The 13,780-nt window shown below is 38.0% G+C and overlaps 1 protein-coding gene across 5 annotated transcripts in view; it reads right to left on the bottom strand.

The window, feature by feature from the left end:
- Positions 1-13,780, bottom strand: part of LOC145999543 (sodium/calcium exchanger Calx-like) — a 173,475-nt gene that overhangs the window by 41,487 nt on the left and 118,208 nt on the right. For all 5 annotated transcript variants that reach the window (XM_083136537.1, XM_083136538.1, XM_083136540.1 and 2 more), the window contains one exon: positions 10,572-10,753. In XM_083136537.1, the coding sequence (XP_082992663.1) occupies positions 10,572-10,753 (182 nt within the window). The remainder of the gene's footprint in view (positions 1-10,571; positions 10,754-13,780) is intronic.

Below are 13,780 nucleotides of genomic sequence, written 5' to 3' on the forward strand. Positions count from 1 at the left end.
AAAACATGTTATGTTTGGACCTAACTTCTTGAAGGGTAAGTGCATGTAATGAAAATTTATAATTTTAAATGGTTGTCAATTGGAATATCTTATCTAGATACTTTTCAAAATATCAAAAGCTGCAACCCACTTACTTTTTAAAATAAGTAACTATGACTGAGTTACATTTCAAAATGATTAATTATAACTGTAACAGTGTTATTTTTGATTGATTGAGTTGGTGTTTTAAGTCCACTTTATGCACAGTATGGCTAATCGGGACTGGAGCTACAGTTTAAAGTGGGATCCGAACCACTGTGTGCCTCCACCTGGTATCGAACCTGGGACCCCTTGATTACAAGGTGACGTCGCAACCACTGCACCATCGGGGAGGCCCCTGTTATTTTTGAAAATGAGTAACAGCAACAGGGTGGCCACTCTAGAACCGTGATAAAATTCAAGTATAATTCCCGATTTTCAAGGCAAATTTTCCAAAAATTCAAGGGTATAAGCAGATGTTTTCTCTATTTCAACCATATGTATTACTGCCTCTCACACCCACACACAAATATATTAACAATATAAAGGGTTTGTGCGATTCCAATGAATCCAAAAATTCCAATTCATTTCAATTACACGGTATGGCATATATACTATTTAAAATATTCAGTTTAAGGTGCGGAGTTTACATGTTGCCATTTCACATATTCACACGCGAAATACATATACAAACTGAAGTCACAAATGTTACGGAATATACTAATGTATGAATTAACTGTAACAGAATTTCAAACTCATGATATCTTGCAATAATCTGCCTGTCAGATAGACTGTTCTGCAAAGGGCACTAACAAAGTAAATGGATTGAGAGAATTCTGTTTATTTTCTTTCCTTTTTCTTCCACGTTTAAAATAAATCTAAACTGTGAAAAACTTGTCCCGGGGCATTTGTAAATGTATGAATTAATTTTGATTAATAAAATTTGCAAGCTTTTATGTATACGGAGAAAAATTCACGTAGAATTCACGCATAATCCCCGGTGAGTACCCACCCCGAGTTACTGAGTTACTTTTCAAATTGAGTACCTACAACTGCAACTGAAATACTTTATGAGTAAATTATCTGCAACGCTGTTACATATATATAGTAAATTTCCAAACACTGGTCTTTATGTGCATTGAGCACCATAGTTATCTGTCATTCTAGACTGGAGGCTGCTAATATTTTTTCCTTCAGGTAACCCCACAATTGTCCTAATATAATGCTGAGCTGAGCCATGGCCCCCCTGGAAAATGAAAGTCAACCAAAAATTTTGTATCTCACACATATAATTGCATTCTAGCCACAATAATATGTGTTAATTATTGCATGAACACCATAAATTCAAAATTAAGCAAAACTATTTTTGGGGAAAATGTGCCTTGTTTGCCCCCCTGGAAAAAAATACCTTCCTTGCCCCACCCTGAAAAAAATCCTATGGATGTCCATGCTTCTACATGCTCAAATACACAGGTATTGGTACAAGCAGGAAATGCTATGAGTAATGGCATAGGTCAATGTGGTATTGTCTCGCTCCTAATACATAATAGGGGAGATTTTAAAAATTGGATTAAATTGATTGATTTGTTGTTTTAAGTCCACTTTATGCACAGAAAGGCTAATCGGGACTGGACTACCACTGCACCACCAGGGAGGCCCACATTGCATTAGAGAACTCACAATTTGCCTATTATTTCCCACACACATATGTAAATTAGAAGACAATGAAATACTAAAAGTTTCCAAACAGAAGACTTACAGCAGAGCTATAGGTACATTAAGCCAGTCTCACACGGTGGTTAAGTAGATCCCCACTTCATGACCCACGTCAGACTCGAAACTACCATAAGATTTTTTACCTCTTCAGTTCGCGAAGGCAGCAAAGGGGGTCTCACACGATCCTTAAAATCACATCTTTAAAAATGGCGACTGCACAAACACGGTATACCACTTCGCAAGTTTAGATGCTAATAACTGCTGAAGATTTGGGAAAATAATGTTTTCTCTTAAAAGAATAAGAGAATAACATTGGCACTGTTGAAAAATGCAGCACATGTAACCCGTGGCAGTGAATGTGAGTATATAACATGTTATTTCAAGTTGATATACCACTTTACGGACACACTAGCATAAAGTTGCATTACCCGTATATTACGATAGAAGTTGTATATTCTAATGAAACCCTTCTCGTACGGTTTTGAAATATAACCCCCAATACAAACTAGTCAATTAAATTACATAAATTTCACAACATTCAAAGTGCAAAAATTGTGGTGTTTACATTAAGTTACCATATTATATTTATATTTCATTAACACTTCTTTCCTCCTAAAATACTTATTGTGAGATTTACTTTGAAGTCCATGAAGAACTAATTACAATTCATAACTTATATATCATTACAACATCCCCGGCCGGTTCAAATCCGGGAACTTTTCTAACGATGGAAGCGGCCCCGGCGCCCACCCAGCGTCGAATAACATGGGTACCTGGGGGAAACCCTGGGGGGTAAAGGCGGTCAGGGGCGTGATGCTGATCACATCACCCCCACTCACGACCGGATCAAGAAAGTGTGGGGCGTTACCCCCACACCCCCTATACGCCTTCATGGCGTGGTGCTAAGCACAGGGGAGCACTTTTTTTTATATCATTACAACACAGCAGATTAATTTATTGTGGTGCTACACACAGCACAGTCTATTTGTTACAGCCAGCCAACATACATACGTATGTGGCTGTTTAGTGTTTACTTCAAAATAGTATTCACGTCGGTTGTGAAAGTAAAATAACAGTATCACAGTACGAAATTTAGACATACGAACTATTTATTTAAAACTAATAATTAGTAGACTCTTCACTCAACAAATAAAATATTCGCCCCAATCATTTATATAGCTGTATTGGTCGAATATTTTTATTCTTTAAGCTGCCTTGAATAAACAGTCGAACATCTATTGATTTTCTTCTTCTACTTCCTACTTCAGCTGGCCAGTGTGCTCCTCAATTCTGATTGGTAGTTCTACAGTATTAACGATGGATTTAGAGACGGTTTCTAATTCTGTCTGGAACTGAATAAGAGAAAGCTCTCACACGATCGTTAAGTAATGAAGGTAGAAGTTGATGGCGAAGTGAGGATGTACCTAACTGCTGCGGAGACTTGTTTACTGACATCCATAAAGACAAATAAATCAATTAGATTGCTGCAATCATCCCAGACCATCAGCCAATTTTGTCATGTAATGCGAATAATGCACTAAAGTTGTAATTCTAATTAATGTTGACCAAAAACCTGTTTTAAAAATGGAATTAATTAAAAATGTTAACATTCCAATTATACCGTGGCCGTGAGGTCTCAGGCACTGTGCTTTGGACTCCAACTGAGTGACGGCATGGGTTCGAGTCTGCCTGGGTTTAGGACCGCTGGCAACCCACCATTGTGAGGAAATTGGTGAGCTACGAGTGAGAAGCGTAACCCAGTCTCTGAAATCTCCTGTAACAGCTGAGGGTTCGACATGCTGACCCCACGTCACCCCATTACCGGTTGAAGATCTCCACACCTCTAGATAGGATTGTGGGAGGCAGACTGGAAGTCAGGAGATAGGCCAAGGCTCTTTGAGGGCTGTCGAGCCATGGGTTATTATAATATATATTTATTATTATATACGAATACCATAGATCATGCTTAGGGTTATAATATCTAACGTCCTAAATCTATATTTTTAACATTTAAGTTGATGTTTTAATCTCAAATGGACTGTTTTTGGCATTTAATTTGAAACTGAGTACTACTGTGAATACAAGTTCATATCTGGGGAACAGAGGCTTGGTGTGGCGTGCATGTAACCGGTGTTACCGCAGGTAACAGCAAAATGTTAAGAAATTAAAGAGTTTTTTCAATAAAATAACAACATTCTTAAATACGTTAAGTATCAGGTGGTTATAATTAAAGTGACGGTGTTCAGAGTGGTACAGCACGGGCTGTAATGAGAGTAGCAGTCTGAAACTTCGTAGATATGCTAATGAAGCAATGCGCTCGCGAATTATGAAAAAAAAAAAATAGTTCCAATTCTCGCCAACAGGGTAAAAAATGGCGCTGTAAGCAGTCAAAACTTGGTATAGTTACAGGAAAAACACTATAAATCGCAGAAAACAATACTCTTTGTAATAAAATATCGCTACAATTTCACTATTCGAATTACATGAACATTACTAAAGGAAAAAGCAACAAGCGTCACCAACAACAACCAGGGAGCTCACACAATGGTTAGGCAATTTCACCGACTTTGACGTCAGAGTTATGGAAAATTCCACGTTTTGACTGCTTACAGCGCCGTTTTTTACCCTGGTGGCGAGAATTGGAACTATTTTTTTTTTGGCATAATTCGCGAGCGCATTGCTTCATTAGCATATCTACGAAGTTTCAGACTGCTACTCTCATTACAGCCCGTGCTGTACCACTCTGAACACCGTCACTTTAATTATAACCACCTGGTATATAAGTGTATATTGCAGAGGACATTTTTTCTGCAGCCGACAAAGGTGAAGAGGCAGGCCGTTCCACTACGCTCAAGAGGTAACAAGAGGAAAGGGCACAAATGCACGGGAACAGTGTGGAAATACTTAGAGGCAAGTGTGCTAGGGGGTTATTCATATGCCTGTTTAGTGGCCCAGTTGCAGTTCCGGCAAACCGGATCAGCAAGAGTTGTCACAATGGATTTCCAGAAAGGAGCTAAATCCTGCCTAAAACCTAAAACGGGGATACTATTTCTCTGAAGCAACAAGAGCTAGACTACAAAGCCAAAGCTGGATTTAACTACAACTGAGACCGTTTACGTAATAGACAAAAAGATAAGTACTTGATGCGATTCATGATTTGGACAAACCTTGCTCCAAAAATCTAAGTTGGCAACAGTAGTATGTAGATCTGGACTTCCCCTCCACTGCTAGAGGAGGGGAATTCTGTCGTCTGCTCACCGCACAAATGTCAAACTGACCCGAGAAATGTGTGGTTCTTCTTCCCCTTTCCACCTCTTTGCAAAGAAACAGAGATTGTTGACAAGGCTCGACAACTATTCACTGGATTTTCGTGATAACTCTCTCATGAGTGGTAGTTCTTTCTAGGAGTGATTGTGGCTAAATCATTGAGCAGATTGAAAAAAGAACGAAATGAACAAAAATCTAGATCAAAGGCATGTTGTTTTTTCTTGGTTTGGGGGGGGGGGGGGGTATGGTGGATATGATAATGTCTGATGGCCGGTAACACTTTTGAAAAAGTCTCGCCACGCCACTGCTGGGGAATGAGCAATGATAGAGTCATTTTGTTGAGACTATAAGGTTATGCTCATAAAGGATATCTAAGTTTTAGTAATTTTTGAGAAATGAATTTTGTCCCCAGAACCTGGAGACAATGTCAGGATATAAACCGGAACAGAAATTCTGCTTCTCTTCTCTAAAATTACACCCAGCAGTCAGTATGCACTTGCTATTTTCACTTCCAAAAAAAATGTGTAAGAAAAAATATACCATGTTTACAGAGAAAGGACGTTTAAAAAGGTATTCATCTTTGAAACTGATGATTGCAGGGGCTTCCCCAACTTTGTATTATGTTATACAGTGCTTTTCACAGTAAAGTTGCTCGTGGAGTGGTGGCTAATGCACCGGGCAGTGAGAGTGCATCTGTTGGCATATTTAGACCCACAGCTGTACGCTTGGCACTGGACGTGTCATTATCCAGATAGCTGGTGTCCACTTTGCACGTGTTTGTGAAGTGTTGAGGTGTTAACAGGTGTTTTAGATTCTTTTGTTTTACTTTAAGTATTATTGGTGCTTTTCAGCAGTCTAATAATGCCACGCTGTATGTACAATTTAAAACAATGAATTTTTATGTACGACTCTTACGTCATTACCAATTCTTGTAGAGAAGTTAGGTGTTCTGCAGCAGAATTCCCAGATGCTCCTGTTCCACACATAGACTGTGTTCGAAAACTTGTGAACAAATTTAGGGAAACAGGGTCTGTTCCTGGTAAGAAGCAAAAGGGTAAGCACATTTCCATGACGTCTGCGTGGTGAAATACCAAGCTTTAAAACCTGAGGTCATACATTAGAAGAATTGAAAGAAAACATCAGTAAAGAAATTGAAACAATTTCAGAAGAGGAACTGTTCGTGAAAATTTCCTTAAAAAATGCTGTAAATGTGTGGAAGCAGAAGGACATGATTTCCAACACCGTGTAACAAGGTATGTGCTCATTTTAATTACGATTGATTGATTGATTAGCTTTATTTTACTTCGCTTCTTGTGCCACTTTTGGCTAATTTGCGAAGATGGGGATGAGTGATGATATCATGAAATTGATGAATGGACACTCACAAACATCCATGCCCAGGTCAGGATTCGAACCTGGGACCCCTGGCATCATAGTGCGATGTTCATTTTAATTGTAACTGTCAATGTAATTGTACGAGCTTATTTCATTACATACGAGGGTCACTATTTATATTTTGAGCCTTGGCAACACTAATTGAAGTTAGGCGCGATTTGACGTTTGCATGGAATCGTCTGGCATTATTGACCATAACGTACTTCAAATGTTTTGTCAATAGCTTCATTTGTGTTGTTTATGTTGCCTTGGAGATTGCGCGACAACAATAAAATGGAATTAACTCGTGAACATTTTCGTGCGATGATTTTTTACGATTTTCGATGTGGATTATCAAGACAAGAGTGCATCGATCACTTACTTCCACATTTGGCGATGAAGCCCCATCCTTTGCCACTGTGAAACGCTGGTATAATGAATTTAATCGTGGCCGCCATTCGCTCACCGACGAGATTCGCGAAGGTCGTCCAAAATCAGTTGTTGTTCAAGAAAACGTTGATGCTGTGCAAAACCTAATACTGCAAGATCGTCATGTGACATACTGTGAGATTGAGGCAACCATAGGCATTAGTTCCACCAGCATATATAAAATATTACATGATCATTTAGCTGTGAGAAAAGTTTGTTCTCGTTGGATCCCACACAATTTGACAAAAACTCAAAATGACACTCACATCAATTGGTGCAAACAAATGATCAATAAATACAATCGTGGTGCTTCAAAAGACGTATATAAGATTGTAACAGGTGACGAATCATGGATATATGCATATGAGCCGGAACGTAAACAGCAGTCGACTGCATGGGTGTTTCAAGATGAACCCAATCCAACAAAAGTTGTTCGCGCTCGAAGCACATCGAAACAAATGGTCACCTGTTTTTTCGGGAAAACTGGTCATGTGGCAATGCCTTTAGAGGAACGTAGAACGGTCAACTCTGAATGGTACACAACAATTTGTTTGCCAGAGGTCAAATACGGAAAACAAACAAACAAACGCCGTCGGATCATTCTTCATCAAGACAATGCCAGCTGTCACACATCTCGTCTAACAACCGACTTTATGAACAGTCAAAAAATCGAATTGATGGGTCATCCGCCGTACAGTCCTGATTTGGCACCCAATGACTTCTTCTTGTTCCCGAATGTCAAGAATAAATTGCGTGGACAACGATTTTCGTCGGCGGAAGACGCCGTTGATGCGTTCAAAAACCATATTATGGAGGTGTCTCAAGAAGATTGGAAAAACTGCTTTGACAAATGGTTAGAACGAATGCAAAAGTGTATTGACCATAAAGGAGAATACTTCGAAAAACAATAAAGCAGTTTTCAATGCCAAATTCCTGTTTTTTCATTGTTAGGCTCAAAATATAAATAGTGACCCTCGTAGCTAGCGGTTCCAGTTACGCAGATGTTGCATCCAGTTTGCCAGCAGATGCACTGCCACTGCCTGGCATGCTAGCTGCTGCTTGACCTTCAAAAGCACTGTACAGCCATGACAACAAATAAATTAGTCCTAGCACACTTTAAAGCTCAGTAACAATGAAAAATGTATCCGTGGAACAGTACCTAACCTACAGAATTAAATTATGTCTTCTTGTGGAATGTATGCTATCCAACGCTGGAACTTAAGGGTTAATTGAAAGAATTTGAACTCCTTTTCCTTTGGGGGGGGGGGATCTGATAGCTCCTGTCCTTAAAAACAAGAGTATAATTCAAAAATATACAAATCTATTCAAAACACAAAATTGAATGATAAACAAAAGCATTGGAACTGGTAAAAAAAAAGCTGCAACTTCTAAAAAAGTACTTACTGTATGCAAAAAACTAACTGAAGTAAAACAATGCATGTAGCAATGCAAATCACTTCTAACTGTTGCTTATACAAACTTGCACACTGTGTGCATAAAAAAATTACAAGCTTAAAAATTGCTTCACTTAATTTCTTTGTTATCATCTGATACAATTGAAACATGCAAGCATAGAAATATATATCTTACTTTCTTATATGCAATTATATAATGGATAACAATGTATCAGGATAGATCATTCCTGTGAGTTATTTGTGCCAAAATGCAAACCACAAGTGTTGGTGAATGTGCAAAAAAAAAACTCACTAGACTCAACAATACTCCTACCAATTGTTATTTTTTCCAGATTTCGGCTTTGGTACCACTTCTCTTTTCTTTCTTACACCAAAAGATGAGCATCTGTTGAATTTATAATGTTTTTATACAATATATAATATAGCAATAGTATATTTAAATATATAATTGTGCTTCGAGTACTGTTACAATTGTGCCAAATTCTATTTTTTTAAGATTCTTTCAATTTGTCCATTTACCATGGTTAATAGTTATGTAAATATACAGGGTGACCCAAAAAGATACTTTTGATAAAACTTTTTGAGACATCCCGTATAAGGTGCATCTAGAAAATAAAAACCAATTGCGGGCAGTGGCTGCACAGGCAATCCAAGTGCTTCCTGGTCACATTTGATTGGTATTTGAAAGTGACCTGTTTTGCTGTGCGATCAACATGAAAACCAACAAGCCTGCTGCCTGTCAAGTGTGGGCACGGGTAAGATTAAAATGCTAACAATGTGAGTGTGGTGGAAATTTACAGGTGAATCGTTGACGTTTATGCTGAAGGTGAATGAAGGTAGGAAATCACACCAGAGTTTAAGGAAACCGAGATCCATATGCATGATGACACACAGATCCACTCGATTGGATAACCCTTATGACCTCATGTGCTTATCAAAATGATTAATTTATGTTAGACAACCCACTTTCTATTAAAAGTTGAACATTTTTATAATAATTACTTTTGGGCAACGTTATGATCATTTTTGCTTAGCGCTGTATAAACGATGTAATATTTGGAATTTTGCCATGGATATAGTTGACAGAAATCGACAGACATGTAATAGCTGTATACGTGTATGTAATCATATCTTGCATTGTTTTGTTTCTAACAAGTAAACACACAAAGCCCTCCTCCATAGCCGAGCGGGTTAAGGCGTTCACTCGTCTTGAGATCGTTCGCTGCAGGACGGCGTAAGTTCGAATCCGGCTCTGGTCGGAATTTATTTGGCCTACGTATAGGGCTGGTGGCAACCCACCATCGTGAGGAAATTGGGGAGCGTAATCCGGTCCCGGAAACCTACTATAACGGCTGGGGATACGTCAGGCTAACCCCCCTACTATTCCAACACTGGTTGAAGATCTCCATGCTTAGAGGTGACGAAGGAAAGCGTGGGAGGGAGACCGGCAGTTGGTAGGTAAGCCAAGGCCCTTCAGGACTGTTGCGCAAAGGATTATTATAAACACACAAAAGTAATATCTTGACCTTTGTGTATTATCTAAAGGTATTTATGAACTAATGAAATTGTTTGATTTGATTTTTCATTTAGTATCATTTTTCTGCTACTTTTGGCTAATTGCGACGATTAGAATGAGTGATGATATGATGAAATTGATGCAGGGACACACTCACAAAGAAAACCCATGCCCAAGGTCGGTATTCAAACCTGGGACCCCTGGTGTTATGTATGCTGTACTAACAACTCTGCCATGGAGGTCTGCTAATTGAAATTGCATATGTTTACGAAACAATCGTTGCTCCCTTTTTGGTGTTAGATAATTTGAAGAAAAAATTCAGAGAAACAAATAATTTGCAATTTTTGAATTGCATGAACAGTTTCCAATAGTGTCTCACTCTCTTTGTTGACCATCTTGATGCTGCTTTTATCTTGAACGAAGGAATGCAAAACCTGTTGTTGTGATCCACCAAAAGCCTAAATAAATATGCCGGAAATGAAGAAAAATGTGTTTGTAGAAACACACTGTATTAAATATAACTAGGAAATTTATTTGTACATTCTTCTACGCCTATCTGACCATAGCTTTCTGGATGCACCTCGTATATAATGGTAACACTACAAACTTTTTAAAAAATAAAATTTATCGATTACATAAATCTTATAGTATGATTAAGCATATGTTAAAAATGTATTTTCACACGTGTACCATTGTGATTTTTCATTGTAAAATATGATTCTCCCCTACAAAATATCATTTATAGGAAGAATTGAGTCTGAATCTTAAATCTCCATGCACAATGTTAAACAAATTGACACAGAGAGGAATGGATGTGACATGTAACAGAAACCCACCTTACTGAGACCGTTGGCTCCAAGTTTCCATGTCGCACGATCGTAACGGGAAACTTCCCAATATTTTCCAGCACGGCACACGACACAGCGTGAAACTCTATTACAGCGTTGTCGCTCGTAACAGGCTTCACGAAAGGAGTTATGTCAGAAGTATCCGGATTCTCGTTGATCGTCTCGTACACCTTAGGAAAACAACTATCACAGTTAGGGTCATGTTTATTTAAAGCTGAACGGTTACTTACTCTTAACACATAAATGTAACAACGAACAGCTCAGCAAGCAATGAAGCATTACGTGCATGTCTTGGCAATTATGTTATTATATGTTACATTTTAAACAATAATACAGACACATACGTGCAAATACAATATAAACCATAGTATCTGAATTGTTGACACATTGATTAAGATCAGATGCAAACTTTTATACATACAGTGCTCTGTAGTATTCATGTGTGTGTATTAATACAAACATATATATGTAAAGATTATTCTAATTCTGAATTCTGATTGAATGAAAAATATATAAATTAATTATAGTTTTCTTACATCTTTGTGTAAGGCAATTAAGATTAAAATTATTATTGTTCTCATATTTAAATATGTATTTGAACATTTATTAATCATACCTATTAAGTATTAAGTAAGTTTATTTATCTAATAATTTATTCATATATTTTGAAGTATTTAATGTAAATATATGTATTTTACACAGAAATGTTTAAAATATTATTATATACGCAATAACAGTATTTTATATTAGGAATAAACATGTTATATAGAGTATTAAATTATAAGAAAGTTAAGTTTTCATGCATAAAAATGATAAATCTTATTTTCAGACTGTATTAAAAAGTATAGAATTTCTTAACATTTTTAAGCAGCACATGATGTGTGTAGTAATTAGTTAAATTTGATATTAGGTTAGGTTATTATTGTTTAGTACATTCCACCACCACTGTTATGAATTAGTCACATCTACCTAACTTCTGCTATCATGTTAGTAGATTCTTCTATGATTGGTAGCATACAAAATGGGAAGAGAGTATTTCTGCACTTAACCTCAAACAGTTAGGTCAAAAAATACTTATCAGTGCATACAGGCACAGACATTTCTAAGTTGGAATGATCCCATTGAAAGTCAAAGAGGTTGTTACAACAAAGAAATGTTCGTGACTGTACATAAACAGAAAACAACTAAACAGACTGTAGTTTCTTTACCTCTTAACTTCATCATTAGTCTTAACCCTGCGTTGGTCGTGCACGGTCTCTCGTTCCGGGTGTGTGGTTTTAACATCATTATTTATCAATGATTGCCTTATCAACACCCTTCCTCTGTCTAGCTGAGTTTCTGACCTTCCTCTTTTACACCACGATTTTGTTTTCAGTTTTAGTAACTTATTCGAGCCACTAGGAAGGGTTCTTTGAAGCCCCTTGGTGTCTTAAGTGAATGCGCGACTATAGGCGTACCTTGTTCTTATTGAAAATCCAGTGTGTCGTTCCGTGCTCGACTAACGAAGAGTGCCATTTTATAATTTAATAGAATTTCAATTGTTGAAAAAAAGATCTAATAGTAATAATTGAGTATTTGGCGTTTCAGACTGTTAATTTAGAACATTTTAAAAAGCAGACCTCTGACACCATGCACGACCATACACAAAATTTTCTTGCGTGCCCACGAAGGATTAAGGAAATATATGGAGAGAAAAAATATAATTCTTTTAGAAATTTGTAGATTAAGAAGGTTAATCCGTGCCTCTATTGTTATTCTTCACTATCAATGGTGCAGATGAGAGGATTATAAATTGTTGATGATGTTCCACATCGTGTGTTCACTGATTGTATTTTAACCTTGTACTGTGGATAAGTGCACAATTACTTTGTCATTACATGGATTGAGATATCAACGGAAAAAGCAGAGAGAACAATGTTAATCGAACTGCCATGAAAGTTACGTAATGTATGTATGCTTATGCCACATAATGTAACTTAAATTTAGTAGGAATTTCATGCTACCTTCTCTTGAATTAATTTCGACACTGCCCGTTATTTTATCATAATAATCATAATCTTTATTCATCCATTGATCCATTTTGCATGGGTATGGATTTCGTCAGATACATGAAAATATAATATAAGCTATGGTATACAAGCTATTACAGTATAGGAACATTTTTTTTACATGCTGCACTTATGTTTGATTGATTGATTGACTTAGTTTATTTTACTTCGCGTTTTGTGCCTCTTGGCTAAGTTGTGAAGATGGGGATGAGTGATGAAATGATGAAATTGATGAATGGACATTCACAAACAACCACGAGCAGGATTCGAACCCAGGACCCTTGGCGTCACAGCGCGAGCTGCACTTATGTGAAAATGAAGTTTAGATAAATTGTATATTATATTCACAATGTTAAAAACAATGATAACCTTATATACTTGTAGAATATATTGTCCACATTGTCATCACAGAAGAAAGAAATCGTGTCACGAAGTGCAGGGACACAGAATACTGACTGTAGCATATTTTCACCAGTGTTTACTGCATGGTGGGTGGTTTCGAGGAGGAGGGGGAAGGGGTTATTTGTTGGCTAGGTTGAGTCCGGGGGTATAATGGCGTGCATGCCTGATATATAGGCCCTTTCCCATTGCCTGCGGAAAGACATATCTGAGTGGGGGGGGTTAAGAGATGGGTTATGGTGACATGGAAACAGTTGTTGAAAATGGTGTTGTGGCTGTTGGTGTGGATGGCAACTGTGAAATCGGAGTTTTGGGTGGAGGAACGGTGATTATTTATCCTTAGATTCAAGGGGGTGGAGGTTTCGCCTAGGTAGAAGTTGCCGCAGATTTGGCAGATGAAGGTGTAGATGAGGTTGGATGAGTGGCAGGTGCCCTTGGGGTGAAGGGTGAACTCTCCTGCAGGGATGGGGATCAGGAAGGTGGGGGAAGTCATGAGTATGGGGCAGGTCTTGCACCTGGGTTTGTTGCACCTGTGAGCTGGGGGGAGTGGTGTGGAAGGGTTGGGAGTGTTTTGGACCAAGATGTTCTTGAGGTTGGGGGGACGACCCTAGGTTTATTCGGAAAGATGTCCCTGGTGTCAGGATCACTGTGCAGGATGGGAAGGAGAGAGTGGAGGATACGTTTGATTTTCGTAAGGTGGGGGTGGTATTGGGTGATCAGAGATGGAGGGTTGGTTTTGGGTTGTTTGGT

This window comes from Lepisma saccharinum, chromosome 15, assembly GCF_977018435.1.
Source record: "Lepisma saccharinum chromosome 15, izLepSacc3.1, whole genome shotgun sequence".
Lineage (NCBI taxonomy): Eukaryota > Metazoa > Arthropoda > Insecta > Zygentoma > Lepismatidae > Lepisma > Lepisma saccharinum.